Source organism: Pterocles gutturalis, unplaced genomic scaffold (assembly GCF_000699245.1).
Source record: "Pterocles gutturalis isolate BGI_N339 unplaced genomic scaffold, ASM69924v1 scaffold10213, whole genome shotgun sequence".
Lineage (NCBI taxonomy): Eukaryota > Metazoa > Chordata > Aves > Pterocliformes > Pteroclidae > Pterocles > Pterocles gutturalis.
The window spans coordinates 27,340-47,339 of record NW_010118067.1 but is presented as its reverse complement, the minus strand read 5'-3'; the positions used below and the strand labels follow the sequence as shown (position 1 = coordinate 47,339).

The 20,000-nt window shown below is 42.5% G+C and overlaps 1 protein-coding gene across 1 annotated transcript in view; it reads right to left on the bottom strand.

Annotated features, from left to right (window-relative positions):
- TNRC6A (trinucleotide repeat containing 6A) overlaps nucleotides 1-18,173 on the bottom strand; it is a 22,562-nt gene extending 4,389 nt beyond the window's left edge. Inside the window, exons 1-15 of the mRNA XM_010076054.1 lie at nucleotides 18,128-18,173; nucleotides 11,886-14,474; nucleotides 10,907-11,071; nucleotides 10,553-10,728; nucleotides 10,181-10,261; nucleotides 9,686-9,737; nucleotides 8,163-8,305; nucleotides 7,361-7,498; nucleotides 6,998-7,126; nucleotides 6,791-6,868; nucleotides 6,318-6,528; nucleotides 2,887-3,018; nucleotides 1,217-1,375; nucleotides 689-829; nucleotides 58-165 (exon numbers count right to left, since the gene is read on the bottom strand). Coding sequence (XP_010074356.1) covers nucleotides 58-165; nucleotides 689-829; nucleotides 1,217-1,375; nucleotides 2,887-3,018; nucleotides 6,318-6,528; nucleotides 6,791-6,868; nucleotides 6,998-7,126; nucleotides 7,361-7,498; nucleotides 8,163-8,305; nucleotides 9,686-9,737; nucleotides 10,181-10,261; nucleotides 10,553-10,728; nucleotides 10,907-11,071; nucleotides 11,886-14,474; nucleotides 18,128-18,173 — 4,348 coding nt within the window. The remainder of the gene's footprint in view (nucleotides 1-57; nucleotides 166-688; nucleotides 830-1,216; nucleotides 1,376-2,886; nucleotides 3,019-6,317; nucleotides 6,529-6,790; nucleotides 6,869-6,997; nucleotides 7,127-7,360; nucleotides 7,499-8,162; nucleotides 8,306-9,685; nucleotides 9,738-10,180; nucleotides 10,262-10,552; nucleotides 10,729-10,906; nucleotides 11,072-11,885; nucleotides 14,475-18,127) is intronic.
- Nucleotides 18,174-20,000: the final 1,827 nt, after the last annotated feature.

The window sequence follows — 20,000 nt, the reverse complement described above, 5'->3', positions numbered from 1 at the left end:
CCTGAAGCATGTGACAGGGAAGAAACACCAGCGCAGAGCAGTAGAAGCAGACATCACCTGAAGTGCTTTGTGCTGTACTGCTGAGGGAAACATTGTAGTTGGAGGCACGAATGGATGACCAGGCACTAGTTGAAGGCAGCGTGGTGTTCAGAGATGAGGATGACCCTGTAATGAAGGCAGAAGTCGGTCACAGCACAGTGCATCACAAATGCAGTAACATTAAAAGGCACGGCTTGTAGTCCAGACTGAGCACATCTGCACCGTCAGCCGAGGGACCTCCTCCGCTCTGCTCAGTCCTCATCCTTCATCCAAAGGCACGTGGTGCCCAGCACGCTCAGCAGTGGGAGGCACCCGGCACGCTCCGCAAGCAAAGCTGGTCACCTTACTGCCACGGCCGGGTGGCCGCGTTCTGCTTGCCTACTTTCAAACACTCTGCCTCTCCGCAGAGTTCCAGCGGAACGCAGACCAGCAGCATTCGCTCGCTCTACCCACATTCTTGGAATGCGTGTTGCATTGCATCAAGTAGCAGTGCTGGAGCCAAAGATGAGCTTTTTGGCTGCGAAACCCACAGTACAAAACACAAACACGGAGATGAGCAAGTAGCAAAACACATCTCCAAGTAAACAGTCTCTCTGTGTGCCTGAAGGAAGATCAGTACACAGTCAGAAACCGGAGCATCTGAACATACCACTGTTCCTGTCCCTGAGGTGGTCAACTTCCCGCACAGTATTAATTGAAAGATTGTTTATGACACTGCCAGGAGTGACGTAAGGGTCAGTTTCAGGGTCGATGTTTGGATAACCTTTCCATGGCTCACCAGGACGAAACTCTAGGAACAGAGATTCAGAAAAAAGCTTATTTTGATTTTTTTTTTTTATCAGGAAATAGCTGTACATCTCTTAACATACATCTCTTAGTGACTGAAAATCCAAAACCTTTTAAACATTCAATTTACTTAATTTAGTCTTCTTTTGACTTTATTCACTTCATTTCCAGATTTTCTAGCCCTGTCTCACCAGGGTGAAATCTCAAAGCAGGGAGACAGGCTTCTCTTTGTACAGTAAAGCTGCTGCTCTCCATTTCAGTCTGCTAAACACACACCTGGATGGCCTTCCTGCAGGCTGCGTCCCTGACCCTCCACGCGTAAGGACCGAGGACCACAGAAGAAAGAGCTGAGCAGTAAGAACCGAGCCCAGAGGCTGCTGGGGCTGCGTACCTGGAGGCCAGTTAACACTGCTAGAGCCGTTAGGCGATTTGGCACGGGGCCAGCCGTCCCCAATGGATCCAGGAGGACTGGCTGGTGAATTACTGCTGTTCATAAAGTCATATGGAACAAACGGAGACTCTTCCAGCCTAAAACCACTTGAAATAGCACCTAATTAGAAAAAAGAAAAAAGTCATCAAATATTTTTCATAGCAAATGTTTATTTTTTTATATACCTGTATATATATAAACATGCCCACATAAAGTGTTCATGAAATACAGGGCAGAATACTGTCCTCTTATGATGTCAAGTCACACAGCATTATATACTCTAAAATTAAATGTCTCTGAATAATTCAGGAGAAAACCGTAAGAATAATCTCCCATGAAATAACTTAATTAAAATAGTACACTTATTAAATTTAAGTAAAATATTAATTTAAGAGGGTAAGAGCATTCTGTGAGACCCCAGCTGGATAACAGGGGCAGTGAATGTACTCTGTGATGGGAGGGCTCTTGGAAGAAACATCTACAAAATCTGAAGGATCTTTAGCTATTGCAAAGCTCTGCAAATTCTACTCATATTCCTGGGAGAGGGAAAAAAAAATGTAAAAAATAAAAATCACTGGAGGCAGAGCAAGGAACGAAAGCATTGTACAGGATCTATTGGCTTCTGTGCTAGCCCTGTAAGAAGAAGTTTAACAGTCATCACATTTAACAGTCATCACACAGCAAAGCCAAAGATACTGCACAGTTCTAAAGGAATAAATGACTTTTAGTAGTGATCCAGTGCAATATGGAGCTCAAATAACCAAACTCCTACTGCCACAGCAACACCGACACTTCTGCTCGGCGCTGAGAGCCGAGGACGCCCAAGGTGCAGTAGCAGCGCACCTCCACTAGATGCTTAAGGCAGCAAGACATCTATTTCATAGGAGTGAAACAGCTGGCAAATCCAAAAATATCCAAACAATCTGAAGACTGAACAGTAACAGGAGACTGGAGACACGCTGTAACTATCTTTAGACACAGAACCTTTGTGCTATAGACTAAATTTTAACTGGATGAGATGTGAAGCAACAGAAATGTCATGAATCCTGATTATTGGAATGAAATACAAAGCAACCAAGTCCATCTCCTCTTAAACTAGGTACAGCAATGCTAATAGGCTATCCCTTCTATGCTCTCCCCATTTTTAGAATGCAAACATACACAATGATAATCAAAACCTGGAACTAAAAATGTCAGACATGACCAGGATGTGCACACAGAGTTAAATCCCCATCAACCACCTTAAGGCCAGCAGGGCAGGGGAAAGAAACCTAGAAAATCTAAAGCTTTTGGTTTAAACATGTATGAAACATTCCAATCCAGATTCAGGTAAAGGTAGCAATAGTCATTCTTAGAGAAAAGTCTGGTTAAAAAAGGAATTCCGTACAACGTTTCTACTAAATACCATATCAAGATCACTTGCGCAAAGTAAAAACACCCAGAAAGGTATCAGCTGCTGCAGAAGCCAAGCAGCAAGTTAGGCACAGACAATGCAACACCAATTCTGACAGCTACAAGCAACACGGCAGTTACAACCACAGGCCTACACACAGCAAACCTGCATTTTACACCCAGAACACGAAAACCTGATGTGTAATGTCAAACACTGCTCAACGACACGGTGAACATACCATGTTTGCTGGAGTTTTGATCCAACGATGTGTTCACAGAAATGCTGTCTACTGTAGTCCATTTCCTCAGTCGGGATTGTGGCTCTTTAATACTGCTCATATCCATGTTTACATTCAAGTTTGAGTTCATTCCTAAAAACATACAGAGCTTATGAAATACAGATTAAATGTTTTTCTTCTGCTAATTACCCCTACTGCCCTAATAAACATTTAAGAGCATATTACTGTGGGTATTTCATGCTTCCAAGTCTCCGTTTTTGAGAAGCCTTCTAGCGTTCGATACAGTGAACTTACTACAGACAGAAGCTAAGCGATGCAAAGCACTCTGAACTTCTCAGCTGATGTCTTCATGCAAAAATGTCAGTGGAAAAAGCCATCACGAAGTTAGAGAAACCAAAATGTAAACATCTAAAACCCGTGGCATTTCTGACACCAGCCTAGCGCCAGCACATGACGGATCTCACCTGTACAACGCACAGGCACTGGAGTTTGAACACCTACGCCAAGGTATAAAAGACACTTTTCTCAGCAGGAGAAAACTCTTCCTATTCAGCCAAAGTTAGGTACTGGTACCTGCAGCTACAACCTCATTCCTGTTCTTTTCTGGGCTGTTGACAGGACCCCTCACCAGCGCCTGAACCCCACCGCCCCAGACACAAGCCCTTTGCACCGACCTGCACCAGTATACCATCCCCTTCTCCTGTTCACACTGAATATTAAAACCGCAGCAAGAGAAAAACAAAACTTGCCTTTGCCTGTTCTAAGCTGTTGTCTGTATTTCAAAGCATTTATCTGCCAGAGAATCGACACAACACCAACCCACATGGGTCCAAATTCCTGCAAGAACCAGCTGCTCTGGGCTTGGACAATGTGCCCACAACTCTGACCTTGGCATACCTGCTCTCTCCGGGACTACGAGAATCCTTCATTCACAGCCATACCTGCATTACATTTCCAGCCCTTCAGACCTATTCACTTGATATCTGAAAATAAACCACTGCACCATTTTATCTGAGGGCCAGGGACACACAGGGAACTTCTCAAATCTTTACTGGAAGCACCTTCATTCAGCACTGGAAACTAGTGCTGCATTTTGTTCCTAAGTCGATATTCACTGGCATACAAAAGCTGGTTTGGGTTTTTCTGGTTGGTTGGTTGTTTTTTTTCATTTGTTTTCCTTAAAGGCATGAGCAGATGTTGATGCCAGAAAAGCAGCCCTTTGAAAAGCCTCCAGAGAAAGCGCCTTGTAACAGGACAGCCAAGTTTTAAGAAACAGAACAACTACCAACAGCTGAAAGAGAAAAAAGGGACAGGACAGTCCCACCAGTCCAGTTTCTGACATCCCTCCCTCCAGCGTTTTGCTGTTGTTAGAGCAACAACCTCTGCACAACCGTAACCTTTCTTCTAACTCTGAAGAAGCCTGTAGAAGACAGACCTCTAAAAGGAGGGTTAGAAAGATGACGAGCTGGCGAACAGGCACACCGGGCTGCTGAGGTCACTGCCAGCCCCTTGGCAGGCACAGATCCACGTCCATAGCTCTGTGTTTGAAACCTGTGGACTGAGGGATGAACACCGGTCCCTGGACATAATCTGTAATTCAAACAGGCTGCCCAAAAGTAATTTTTCACATCCAGTTGCGGAAGATTTTATATTGTTCAGCTATACTCACTCTTCGGCAGAAAAAGGTATTTTTAATATTAGAAAGGCTTAATTCTATAAATGAACCAGGACATGACTGCAGCACTGGTCAACTAGAAAGGACACCCCTCACTCACCCTCAATCTCTGCTTTTAAGGAACAAATATCTAGTGAATCTCGACAAATTCACTTCCACGGAAGGTAAACAGGACCTCCCTGTTTTCGCTGCTGGGTCTCCTGACACTAATATTAGAACACAGAGAAAAGAACATACCTGCAGGATTGTCCAGAAGATAACTTGGCAAGTTCAGCTCCTTCTCACATGACTACGCTACTATACTTTCAACACTTGGAAGATGCTACCAATACTCCTCTTGACTCGATTTTTCACTAAACGGTGAAGAAATTACAGAACCTACTATTTCCACCCTTAAGCTTTTATTTGCAGACGGAGTGTGGCTCCACGTGTTTATATCACTATACAGCACCACTCCAAGGGATCCCAAAGAATTCTTACGTATACTGCAGCAGAGTCCCGAGGGATCCCAAAGCAATCTTACATACACTGCAGGTTCCTGAAACGTGGCAACGATTAAGGTGAGAAAACAGCTACTTAGCAACAGTATACAACAACTCAACTCAAGAAATGAAAGAGGAAGGAACCTAACGTAGGCAGGATGGAACTGCTCAGCACAAAGTTTGGCAAGAATTTTAAATATTCCTGCCATTAGACCTAACTTAGTGTCTCTAACAGCTTTTATGCCTTGCCCTTTGAATGGAAGCAGTAGTTAGATCTTGATGCCAATCGTAAGCAGCAACTATTAAGCAGCAGCCTGGACTTAAGACTGGCCAGAAGCGAAAGTGCAGTGTGCCACATGCAGTGCAACAGCGTGGCCTGCACCGCCCCGCTGGCTCCATGACACTCCACCTAGAAGCAGAGGATTGCAGCAGCAGTCTTCATCAAACAAACTGTTCTAGAAAGGGCAATGAGAATGCAAAGGAAATCAGCCCAACAGAAATCACCGCATTAGAATAATGTAGAAGAAAAGAAAACTGAAGAGGAGGAAAAGTCAGGAATAAGGAACAAGAGGTAAATGGTATACAGTTGTAGTAAGTGCAAGATAGCATTAAAAAGGGACCTAAAGTAAGGAGAAAATATACAAGCCTGGAATTTCTGAAGCAGAAATTGGACAGAAGCCTGGAAACGTAGGGAGAAAGAAACAGGAGATGTTTGTATTTATAAATGTTCGGACATTTTGCCTGAAATAAGACAACCGTTCTTTAAAAATGCAGAGCTAAAAGTTTTTTTTCTGCGCAAAACCATTAAAAGGGAAATCAACATTTTGTTCTACCAATGCAATTCCAGATTCACTGAAAATGTTTTTTCAATCCAAAGAAATGACACTGCATCAATGGATTCTTCGTATGGATTCTGCTTCTAAAAGTCCTTTAGCTCCAGGGATCATAACTAGAAAAGGACTTTGTGTCACCCTTGGGACCCAGAGGATAAAAAAAGAAATAAAAGGAGACAGACATTCTTTAAGAATGCAAAGCATTTTGCACTGAAATACAGCCAGTCCCTTCTGGGAACGAGTGTACCAGAGAATAAAGTTCTCTGGTGAACAAAGATAACTGGGCAGGACCCACAAAGAACAGCTACTTCCATTGAAATCCCAAGTGCTAACAGGATTACCACCACTATTGTTTTCCCAGGAGGCAGGCAAGGTGGGAAGGAAGGCCGCGGGTCACACAAGCACTAACTGACTGTATGAAATGAGCACGGTTAAACCCACCTAGAGGGAAGCTGCTGAATGCATTGATTGGCGAGGGCCCCTTCTGCAGCTCAGGAGTAGCGTGGGGTATGACATTCTCAAGGAAGGATTTCATGGTGGGTTGATGGAGTGACTGCTGTTGAGAGGGTGGAGTTTGCTGCTTCATTAACAGGTTTGGATCAAGCTGACGGGACTGTTGCATCATCTGTTGCTGCATACTAAGAGATCGACCCTTAAAAAAACAGAGCAGTTAATATATAAATAGGCAAAAGTTTCTCCACCTTTAAAGAAAGACAATGAAACGCATCTTTGGGTTCTGTGCATCTCAGCACAGCAAAACCCCAGCATTAAGCCAAGTCACTCCTTTAACGCTTGTCACGATCCCATTCACTCTTGCACACTTTAATACAGCTTATAACAAGAAATGCAGCTCAGGACAAAAAGAGAGTCTTTAAAGATAGTTTGAAAAGTTAATAATAAACGTATTTATTTACCTGCTGCTCCTGCTGTTGACGACCACCAGAAGGCATGCTTCTTTGATTCTGCGCTTTTTGCTGCTGAGCCAACAACCGCTAGGAGACAGTGTTTTGTGTTGTTTTTTGGTTTTTTTTTTTTTTTTTTATTAAGAACAGTTTATAGCTGACTAAGTCTCTACTTAGACTTTCAAACACAACAGAGAGCAACTAGCTTTGTTAGCTTACCTGTAACTGGGAGATCTGAGAAAGCTGGTTTAACTGGGACAGTTGATTCAACATGGCTACCTGTTGTGGGCCAAAAAGTGGGCTCAGGCCACCGTTGTTTGGTGCATACTTCAGTAATGATACTGGAACCTGCAAAAGGGACCAGGATGAAGAGTGACTGACAGTAATGCACAGTTACTTACACCAGATGTAGAATATTATGAACTCTGGTTAACAGCTTCCAAGTTTCTGAAACATTGATCAAGCCAAATATGTTTTCAAATATTTATAGAATAAGTATCAGCAACACCAATAAACAAAGAACAATTTTCTGAAGCAGCATTTTGTCAATTTACGCACAGAATGTTCTGTGTAGACAGTTACCTGAGGGGATAGTAATGGAGGAGGCACTTGAGCACGTGGATTAGGCTGAGATGAATTAAGAGGTTGTGCTGGAGGCTGCTGCATGCTCCTGGGCTGTGCTGCTATATTACCAACACCAAACATACTGGGATTGCCATTCTGGGGAAAGGAGGGACAGTTAGTGACAGTGAACCTCTTCCGCTGCTTCTCCCACCCCTATACATGTGAATTAGAAGTTAAACACACATCAATGACATAGGTAGCTAAGATGTTACATCACAAGGTATCAAATGCTGTCAAGTAACATGCCAAGGATATGCACACAGCCTTACCTGTCTAACAGAATTCAAGTTTTGCATACCCAGCCCTGCTAGGGAGCCAAGGGCTTGGTTAGGTAGTGCATTATTTGAAGGGGGAAGCTTCATGTTTTGATTGGACATAAACTGCATGTTTTGGGACTCGTCTGCTACAATGCCATCCTGATGGGACAGACAAACCGATGCGCAACACCCAGCCAGCAAGCAAGCAGAGGGAGAAACCATTGGCAGGAACAGAAGGGAGGAGTCACACGACAGTCCAGCACCAGCAGGAAACAGGCAGAAAACAAAAGAGATCAGGTTAGTTATTCGCACTGCAAACGGGCTGCAGAAAGTGCTTAGTACTATATATAAGTTAAAAAGAACAAAACATATCTTATGGATTAACAAGAAAGCTCTACTCTTCCTCTCCACTAAGTGCAGAAAGCTAAGGAGCACACAGATAACTACTTAGAACGCAGAGTCAAAGAAGTTTAGAGGTGTCCACCAGCAAGACACCTGCTAACCTTATCAAAGTAAGGACCGCGATCCATGGAAGACTCTTTGGAAATTTGAGGACGAGAACCAGGGCCTTTTCCAACCACACGATTGTAATCTCCAACGCCGAGGCCATGCTTATCCATCTCCATCCGCTTATCTTGCAGTAAGCCTACGGAAAGGGGAGAGATGTGACTACAACATCAAAGACTGTTCAGTTTTCCAGATACACTACAAACCAGTTCATGCTTATGAAGGGCTGCACTCACACTTTCGCATACAAAAGAAAACATCGGTTTAGCTTTCAGCTCTCTGCAAAGGGAAGGGAAACACTGTGAATCGATGGCTACAGACAACTTAAAACTTGGAATCAGCAAAGTGTCAACAGATCCTTCTAGGCTTCACAAAAATAATCTTCTCAGTTTTCTCTTACAAACAAGAAAGTATAACTGTTTAAACTTTAGTTTCCAATTGTGAATGCCACTTTCTATTCTTAGCAGCAAGAACCATTTTCTTGGCTCTGAAGTAGTATCTTTAATAATTCCCTAAATTTGTGAATATTTCAGAGGCCATTTAATAGGATTCAGTTAAGAAAAAAACCTATTTAGCTTTAAGAAAACCCCCACAAATTTAAGGTATTTGTGTTTATTAAAAGCAAATTTTAAGTTTTCTTTTATCATTAATTCCACTGGGCAAACCAGAAGATCAAGATATAACCAGTAGTAAAGGAGTCCATTTAATACTCCACTGCATGCAGTGCAAGAGAATTCCTTTCCAAGTGGATGTTTTAAAATCAAATTTAAAAAATGGAAATAATTTAAGTATGAGGCTTGCCATTGATATTAAAACCTAAAATTCAAAGAACTTCTTTACACAATAGACTATGAACCCAAAAGTGAAAATATCCAACTTTAAACTAGAACAGAAAGAATGCAACTGCAATAAAAAACTACAATGCTACAGTTACTTTTAATTAAACATTCTATCAAAATAATACATTAATTCTTAATACATCAACATACTATCATAACAGTCAATGGATTCAAATAAAAATAAAACTGCTCACAAGTCATTTTACGCTCAGGTTTAAACATTTCTAAAGTATTTGTTCAGTATTAATTTAGTTCTTATAACTGCAGATGTGTTTCCAAGAATGAACCACAACGAGCAAGTGTGGTATTCAGAACATTCCTGTTTATATTTAGTGAAGGTATCCAGAAAGCAACCTAGATACTTACACGACAAGAAACAAACCCATCACACCCTGAGAACATCTTTCATATCAGCTTAATGCAAGCTTAGCTTGATTTCTGGATCACATCACTACAGCAGCCAGGTGATGTAACATATGTAGTGTTACTCACATGTACAATTTTTTTTTCCTCTACAAGAGCATTCCTTTTCTTTAGGAAAACAGATATTTAACTATATATATATATGTATATAACTATAACTATATATATTAAGTTTTAAAAAAGTAATTTACAGAAGGAATGTAAACTGAGACTAGAAAGGAAAGTAGTAAATCCCAGATGGGTTTCCCTACTCGTACCTCCAGACATGTCCATCTTATTGCTCTGTATGGTTTCTTCTGGTGATTCTCTCTGAAGTAATAAAATGAATCATAATTATTAAACAATATTTTCAAAAGCTAAACCAAAAAGATTCATACATACTATTTCAATTCAAACCTACAAGAAAAAAAAAAAAGATCAAGACAAACGAGATGCTATTTTAAAGCATTTTCTCCCTGTAGTTGTTACCCAGTTGACAACAGGTGTCTTCACCAGAACACACAAGCACTAGTAAGTACAACAGCAGGCTACTGAGTGCCTGGGTAGTGTTCACACAACCACCTTCCATCAATAAATAGGTCTTTTTGTAATGAGGATACAAACAAGAGGGATGGGTGATAGAGGGCAGACCAGCAGAAATAAAAAGAAAAATACCATGAGAATGAACCCAGGGTAATTTAGGTATTTGAACCTTTGTGCGTTGTAATAGCACTCTGAGACGGCAGTAAAGCGGGGTGAAGGTAAATACTTACTGAAAAACTGAGATTTGTGAATTGCTTAATGAATGGATTGATCCATGCTTCATCTTGCTTATTTCCACCTTTCATTATTCCCTTAAAAATAGAAAGGAATCCCTGTGACACTCAGAAGATGTTTACCACCTACTGCTTAAATTACATCATAAGATGTTATGAATGAAGATTAAAGCTTAACAGTACTCCACTGCGAGCAGCAATCTGTTCTGACTTAGCTTTTAGAAATTACAACAGTGCAAAAACCTTGACTCAGCCGCCTCTGGGAATTATTTTACACAACGGGAAAGCAGCAGCGCTTGGAACCTCACCACTTTTTTCCACAGCCAGCTTGCACTCTTACGTGTGCGCCCCAACATAAGCCAGAATTACCTTTGTGGGCATTTTTTTCATATATGGTGGCCAATTCAAAGATGGGTTAGCTTCTTGTGAAGAAGTGCTGTTCCACATTCCAATCTCTACATCCTCCTCTTCCTCCCAGCTGGTCTGACGACTGCCTGTCAAGGGCATATCATCTCCACACCAACTATCTTGCATAGATTTGGGCCCTGGTTGGGAGAAACATCCAGCAGGTTAACACTGCAGTAGGAACAGACTGCCCTTAACACACAAGTCAGCTTCACGTTTACTTCAAGATTAAAAATCCTTCACCAATGTAAAGCTTCTACAGAGGTATTCCACCTTCCTCAAACCCCTTTATTCCAAGATGACACCGAAAGCACTCACCAGGTTTATTTGAAGCCTGTTGACCAAGAGAAGTGTTTCCCCAGCCAGAGGTGCCTGCTGCATCGCTGATGGGTTCTCCCCAGCTAGTACCAGTATCCATGGGTTTACCCCACGCTGAAGTTCCATTATCTACAGTAGTGGCTGGAGTAGAAGGCTCTCCCCAACCTTTTTAAAGCAGTATGAGTTATTGGCATGTTTTTAAACAGGATCTTAAAAGCTAAAGAGACTCAAGTCTTTTGCCTTTCTAGACCCACAGCATACAATAAAAAGCATATTAGAGCACATTTACATTTTGTATGAAGATAATCATTACAACTGTAAGCTGTTCCATAAAGAAAAAAAAAAAAATCACAAAAATACAAGTGTCCTATGTAAAGAATTACATTTTGATAACAGGAATTTCCAAGTTATTCAGTTCCTAAGAGCTGCTCACTATATTTAAGCTACTCCTCTTTGCACTTGAAAAAGAGACAGAGCACAAAATGCTCCATAAGCACCAGGCAAGCTCATCTGCTAGTATCGTTATCCACTGCTCCCAAAACTACAAGGATCAGAAAGTCTGATCTTGAGTCTGTATAAAACCATCACCCTTAATTCTGTCTTGCAGCATCTCAACACTTTTTCGGGAGAGTTCTTTGGCAACACTGGTTTTAGAATCAAATTAAGAAAAATACTTTTGTTCCTTGGATACTATTTTAAATACTTTCTGTGTTCCCACACCTCAGAATTCAAGTAGAGCTGTCTAGTATTTATTACTCAAGCTATTTAAAACTAGAACAGATCTTACAATCTCTATAAAAATATCATATCGTATGTCTATGAGCATTGCTGTTACTTTTTTTTTTAGACATAAAAATGGTACTTCACTGGCACTTTCCCCTTTCCACTTTGAAACTAAAATATTGTTATATGAAGCAAGAACAAAAGAATTGTTTTACAATTAGCAGAAAACACAAATTTGCATAAAACCAAGTCTTACCAGAACCCGAACTGCTCTCCTTGCTAGACATGGCACTTGAAGACAGTAGCTGCTGATGTACCTGTGCTTGCTGGTCTGAACTGCTGCTACTGTTTGGGACATTTTTATTCCACATATTCACATTTTTGTAGTTGTACTTGCTTGGATCACCCCAAGCAGAAGTTCCATCATCAATTTCCATTTTACGGCGTATAGATTCAGGGGACGGCTCTTCCCAGCCAGTGGGTTCTTCCTCCTTTGCTGGTGCTGGCATCGGTCCACCCAGCCAGCCTGACCCTGGGGGTTTGGTTGCGGCAGATGGTGCTCCCCAAGAGCCAACGTCTTGTTTGTTCCATTCTGGAGCGTTGATTGGCTTTGAGGAATCCCCCCAACCTTGAGGCTGATTGGGTTTAGGAGGGTCTCCCCAGCCCTGGTTCTGATTAGACTTTGCAGGCTCATCCCATCCCGAAGAGTTATTTGGGTTTGTATTACTACCTCCCCAAGAGACAGAATTTGATTTACCTGGCTCATTCCAACCAGACACCGATCTGTCACTGTCGCTGCCTCCCGAACTGGATTTCTTAGCCTCACCCCAATGGTTACTTCTTGAATTTTCACCCCAGCTATCACCGGCAGAAACCGCCCAACCCTGGCTGGCCTTTTGTCCATCTACCCATCCCTGTTTGATCTTCTGTGCGTCATTCCAAGATGACTTTTCCTCTTTGCCACTTCCCCATGATTGATTGCTCTTGACCATTACTGTAGCAGCAGAATCTTCTTCCCACCCCCCTTGGCTGTTTGACCCTTTGGAGTCTCCCCACCTTGTAGCAGACTTTGGATCTCCCCACCCTGATACAGATGAGGTATCATTATTACTAGGGCTAGGTCTATCCACACACCCCCCTGAGCTGGAAGTCTGTGTCACAGAGCCTCCCCAGGCCTCTGTCCCATTGTCAGTTTTTCTTTCACCCCTTGGTGATGTTTCGGTATCCCAGGCAGTGTTCTGTTTGATTGGAGTCTGTCCCCAACCAGAGTTGGAAAGGACACGCGGATCTAAGTCAGTTCTGTTCACTATACTTTGGAGTAACGCATGCTGGTCAACCTTCCTTCTCTCGCGATTCTGTCCTTCCGTAGTCACTCTGTCTTCGTGGCATCCAGTACTCTCCAAACTACCTTCACTGTCGCCCGTACCTGTTTTGGCCCATGCGCTGTTCTGCTCAGTTATCTGAGAAGCAGGAGAGCTCTGGCTGTTAAGGTCATCCTCCTCAGTAGATTTCCATCCGTTTGTAAACTTCCTGCTGCTTCCGTTCAGGCTTTCATTGGAATGCTGATTACTCGGCAGTTTACTCCACTCTCCATTTGAAATGTTAGTGCCAGTGTTTTGTGCAGGGTTGCCCCACCCTCTTCGACTCCCGCCAGCACTTGCACCGCTTCCGCTTCCCCACGGCATGTTCTGGGAGCTGACTGTCCCTGTCTCCCACACCCCTCCTCCTTTATTCCCGTTGATTTGAAAGTTAGTGCTGCCAGGCCCGCTAATGCCTGGCTGCATTAGAGTTGCATTCACAGTGTCACCATTAGCTTGGCTGTTTGGGCCTGAACATTTGTCTCCAGAGTAATTAGAACCATAGGCACCCCATGTAGTACCGTAAGAGCCACCATTTTTCGCCTCACCATTGCTAAGATGAGAAATGGAGGTGCCGTTTGTAACTGGAGAGGCCTGAATCTGAGAATGATTCATTGTGCTCACGCGCCAGGCCCCATGCCCTGTATTATTAGGCAGTTCGTTAATCTGCACTGAACCAGCAGAGTTTGGTAAACTAGAGGTCATAAAGTTAGTAGTGTTATTTGGTCCATTCATTTCAGTGTTAAGGTTTTGAGGTTGCCCACTGAATGAAACCTTCCTTGTACCATTGACTTCAGAATCGCAGTTTTCCTGAAGGCTTCCCCAGGAACCATGGGCTGAAGCACCCACTTTAGAGTTAATACTCTGACTGTTGGACATCTGACCTATGGTACTGCACGGGATATTTGTGCCAGGATTACCACTCCCTACAGACCCTTTCAGGGCATGTCCATTGTTCTCCAATACAGGCCAGGCACCATGGTTGCCATTTGAATTCAAAGTGCTTGGATTTAACCCTCCATTTGATGAAGAGTTTATGGTGCCCCAAGCATTCATTCTATTGTTGCTACTTTCAGATTTGCTGTCAGGAGCATCCACAGAAACTTGACATGTGCTTATTATGGTTCCATGGGATAAACCCCACGGCCCATTAATACTTCCATTGCCCACATTATTGCTGTTGCTACCAACCACAAACTTATTTTGAGAACCATGTCCAATGCCATTTCGAATGCCATCGTTTTCACCACCTGTGCTCCCTGAAGCCATTATAACGAGGTTTCTCTCTGACCCAGAGCTAGAGGCAGAGTCAGTGTCCATACATTCTGATGTCAGCTCTGGGTCACTGCCAGTGATTGATGGCCATGCTTCTTTGTCAGAGCCGTCTACAATAACTTTATCCCAGTTTGTGCTGGAGTCACTATTTGAAGACACTGGTCCCCAGTGAGAATTTTCATAATGGGATCCTAGACCACTGTGATTCAGATCTAAAGGGAAGAAGGAAAGTCCAAGAGCATTATTATAAATTTAGTACTATTACTTCATTAAGAAGATGAAAAAAAAGTACAAAGATACTAAGCCAAGAATTATTTTGCTTACTTTAACCCTACAGTCGCTGGAGATGACAGAGAAAGCCTCCCAGCACAGCTGCTCAGAACACTGCCACACACATCACCTAGAACGCTTCTCCCCAGCATGCAGAGCTGCACTCTCACAAAAAGCACAAAGCAGCACTCCTAAGGGCACAGTTCTTCTTTTCCAGAGAAACAGGTTTTTAAAAAATACTCTGTATCACCATATACAAAGTATTTTTAAAAACATACATACTGAAAACTGTAGTACTACATAAAATCATTCTGGAAAGCAGAAATCTAAACAGGATATTAAACTGACCTCGTAGTACCAACTGCTATGTGACAACAGCCAGAGAAACACACACCTTCCCTTCCCACCCCCATTAAAAGACATTCTATAAGAATTCTTAAGGACAAGTTATTTAAGATATTTTCTTTTATACAATCTGAAACATAAACCACAAGACCCATCTAAAGCTCTCCTGCTGGGGGAGTACAGATTAAGCACAGTAGATGAACTGATACTTCTAACTTTCATTTATATAAGAACTATTGCTTCCTTTTAAAAAAACAAGCTGATCATGCCTGGGAATCAAGACGACAAACATCCCAAGTTGCTTACAAACTTTTCAGGTTACAGACATGCACATCAATAAGTGCTATCAATTTCAGTCTCGTATGTCTGAAGCTTTACTGCAGAGCCCCCCCACTGTTAAATCCAAACACAGTCACCCAGGTGCACCCGAAGATGAAACTGTGAAAGCGTGAAGCATGTGACAAACAGTAATGAAGCTGGCAGCAGAACACAAGTACAAAACCTCTGTGAAGTTTTTTTTACTATTTGCCTGCACTGAAAGAATAACCATTGAGCTAGACACTGAATTGAGCTAAAGACCCTGCTTCTGAGAGACCTCAGAGCAGCCCAGAGCCAGCATCAGCCACTGCTCCTCCAGCAACCAGGCCGGTGGAAGCTTGAGAGAGTCCAAGCAATCAGCCCAGCTTCACACGGTAACTCCAACAGGAGCGCCGGGGATGCTGGCACGGCAGATGAGAACAGGGAGTCGTGGAGAAAGGGCTGTGGCGGGCAGAAATAGCACTGCCATAGTCAGAAGCGCCTGGCAGCTCCAGGGTCTGGGAGAACCACGCAGCATCCTTGGGAGAAATGGAAGACATTCGTTCAGCTGAGCACAACCCAGAACCTGCCTATTAATGTGTTACTGGAAAACACTGTAGGATCTGAGCAAGTGTCCAAGAAAACCCAAGACTTCAAATCTCACACTGATACTTGAAAAAAAAGACACTTAACCTGTATTAAAAGACCAAAGTTAGAGTTGTCTGTGCTCTCATGAACGAGAGAATCAACAGCATCAAAAGCTGCCCCAACAAAACAAAGTCCTGGTTACCTAAACAACATCCCAATAACATGACCTATTTTAAAAACCAACATGAAAGTATACAGAGGGCAAACAGCCTGAATTCAGCGTGGAGAAACAGATACAGGCTATGACTCCAGGCCAGCGTGAAATGGTAAACGAACACCGATTTGCACAACAACAGAACACAGAAAGTTTCTGTTTACTAAGATCCTATTATACTAATTTCGATGCGATGCACAGTTTGTAACGAGCCAATGCACAAAGAGCATTTAATGATTAATTTCCAGTCATCCCGAATTTTATCCTACAACATACAAAGCTGTCTTGAGTAACAGTCTTTCTCCTGGACACAAATGTGTGTGAGTGATTTCTGGTATAAGCCACTGTTCTGAAATATTCCTGTCTGAATCTCCACAGCCCATAACTTCTAAGATTAAGTACACAAACACTGAATAAGCAAGGTATTGTCTTTGAGTTTTCCTGTCTGGCAGATACCACAAAAACATCCTCAAAATTGTAAAGTTCCAGCTGACAACATACTACATGTGGTGCACAGCAAAATGAGCCAGTAACAGCCTACTCTTGGTTTCCTCCCCGAAACTATTAAGAGGTTGCAACTGAACTTTTGCTGCTTAAATCCTGGATTAAAAAAAAACAACCTTACACAAACTTGAGTTTCTTAAAATTCTGTAATGTGCTAAAATTGTTTTCAACAATCTGTAATTCAGTAATTTAATGCTTTCTAGCTATGAGTTACTCCTGCAGGAAATGTTTGTAGGAAACTGTTTGTATTTTCTAAAGTAGTTTGTTTGTTTTAAAGTACCACCACATGGTCTAAAATAAACAGTAGGACTGAGAAGCATAAACTAAGAAATACCTGAGTCTTGCTCCCTCTTGTCTCCCTTTCCAGTCCCAGTACATACTGGTACCCAGGGACTCTCAGTACTACACCTTGCCCATTACCGTACCTTCGATCCTTACAAAAAATGCATTGCAGTAAACAAGCTAAAAAGCACCTTTATTATGAAACGACAAAACCAAAAAAATAAAAGCTGTTTGTTAACATCACGTATCTGTTTCTCTATGGTAGAGAAAAAGGTCTTGAAGTCTGTGTCTTCTTAAGGTACTCCAGCTCAAGGACTAGCAGATGAAGCTGTTTGCCGCCGCAGTTTCCTAACTCCTAATGCAGGACAGCAGAGCTACCGGGACAAGGGTACAGCGTCCCTCTGCGCCTAACCCAGCTCCGCTGGTGGCTCTCCTAAAAGGGACCAGCCTGCACACCGTGCCTCTCCTCTCTGTCCCTGAGCTGTGCTGGTCCGAACCCCCCGCAGACTGCACTGGGCCGGGGCTGCTCCCGGGGCCACTGCAAGAACAACAATCCTCAGGTTAGTTTTCCATCGCCCCAAGAAGCTGCACGGACTTGCTAAGTGGCCACAGTCAACACCAGGGAGGAGAGGGGAGGGAAGAAGAGAGCAGGATTAACAATACCCCTTTGGGAGAAGTCTCCAAGGCAAGCGCAGAGCTGCCACACGGAACGGCCGTGCCCAGAGCAGCCCGAGGGGTACACGGCACAGCCGAACCAGCCTGCAGCGCTGGCCGTGCCGTCCACAGGCTTCCCACAGCACGCCCCCAAGCCTCGCGCAGCACTTTCACTCCAAAACATCACTTAAAAATAAACAGTAAGCGTTCTCCACAGTCAGATCCAGCGAACAGCACACACAGCCGTAGGCTCCACGTACACGCTACCCCGGCGTAAACCCAGCATTCAAACCAGAAAGGGCCCCGACGCGGCTTCCTCCCCAGGCTGTGACCTGGCTCTGGTCTAAAGCACAGGCTCGCACAGATCGCTCAAGTAACAGCATGAAGAGGCAATTCAACACGTAAGAATACAGGTTAATAAAAAAAAGACACTTAGTATTTTAAAGCTAAGGTGCCACACACACAGTCAAAACATCTGTTTTGGTGACAAGTCTGATGTATTTTAGAAAATACAAAAAAAAATGTTTAACCAAATGCAGTATGCAGCAGCACAGAGAAAGTATACTTCAGTCATTCAGACAGCACACGCTACTGAGAAACATAAGCCAAAGAATAATAATTAAAAAAAAAAGTCTGACAAAACTGTGTGAAACATGTAACTACTACAAACATGCGTAGTGCAAAAAAAAAGGTGAGATTTAAAGAGCTAACCTGACTGATTAGGGGAGTGGCTCACCAAGTCCCGAATGGGAGGCATGCCTACAAAAAAAAAAAAAAAAAAAAGGCAAGAAAATTACAGAAGTGTTACTTGAGTAAATGAGCCCATTGAGAAGAGTCCCCAAAGCACTCATTACTTTTAAACCATTTATCAGCACCCCTTTGCAGGAAAGGCTTCTCCTCTGAGCCATGTCTCCATCTCACGGACCCTGCCAGCAACAAGCGAGTCCTGAGCTGCCTCACCCCCGGCGCTGGGCACACTGCGGGGAGGAGATACCCTGACAGCAGAGCCAGCTTTCTACTTGCAGTGCCTAGGTTTAACTATTAGGAGTTTTGCTGCTTTTACTAAATATTTCCACTACTAAATACTTCCACTACGGATTAGTTTTTATACATTCAGCATTTAAGTAACAACTTTAACATGTCCTTAATTTTAGAAGTTTTATTTATATAAAAAAGAGGAAGGATTTATAGTCAGTGAAACCAAAACCAGTTAATTTTTGACTGCACTGAGAATTTCAGAAGTCAGGCTTGAAGCTTAAGTTCATATCGCTTCTTTGAATGGCGTGCCTTCTCCACCTGAAAGCCATTATTTTGCTAGCTGATGTAGCAAACAGAAATAACCAAGTACAGTCCAACTCTGACCGAACCTAACCGTGTGCCTAACAAACTTCCATTTACCAGTCTTTCACAGCTTCCTCCTCCTCAGTGTCCTACAGGCAGCATATGAAATCAAACTTAATGTTTCAAATTCACTAATTTTACAGTTGGAGACCATAACTGTCACATTTAAGGCAATGTTTCCTAAATTAAGTCAAACTCCATCATTACTAACTGCAAATCCCACTGCTCGCTTCTTCCCTGACTCCTACAATAACCGAGAAAAAACACTCAAGTTACAGGAAGAATCTTTTTTCCCCAAAAGCTCCAGCTGTAACATAATTTTGCTGCAAGACACACAAGGATAAAGCGAGACCCAGTCATGTCAGAGGCAGAATCCAACTAACTGGACCAGCTCCAGGAGCCCGATGGTGCTCTCCTGTCCCACAGTTGTAAGCAATTACTGATGGCAAATATTTTAGTTCACTACATAAATCATTTCACTGTGGAATAACCACCACCTATTCTGATGTGTTACAACGCATAGACGCAAACAAACATCCCAAGGCAGCGTCCAACACCTTCCTCTCATGTAAAGTTTACACATGGGGCAAAATTTCAGTTAAACAATTGAACTGGGTATGAAAATGTTCTGATAAAGAGCTACCTATGTAGATTTCTTAAAACAACCATCTTGGTACAAGACTGTACCTGTTTCAGAAGTACTACATGGCATGAGCTTCACTTACATGTCTGTATTAAAAATATATGCCAAATGTCCTAAAAACAGCAAGAAAAAAACCAACCCACAGGACTATCCCTTCTTAAGCTTTACTTCTAAACAAAGCAGGTTAATTTTCAAAAAAAGAGATGATCGTCCATGCAAAACAAAAGTAAAGAGGTTTGGGTTTTTTTAACCATTGATATAATTTAAAAATTCTCCAATACCAAAGGCTTAAAAACTTACTGTGGCCAAAGGAAGACTTCAAATGTAACAGTACTTGTGGTCTCCGGATTCTACAGAGCACCTAGCAAGGAATTAACACCACAGCTGGACTGGGGAGAGAGCCCACCTGGGTCTGTCAGGGAATGACAGATAAAACAACTCGAGACATTACCAATTTTGACTTCAACATGTCAAGCTACAGTTTTTCTTTTAGCCCTAAAATACAGATTGATCTCAACATCTATTAAATAATACTTAAAACTTAATCTTCAAAGATATTTATTATGGGATAAAATTTGTTATTCTGTACACGGACATTCT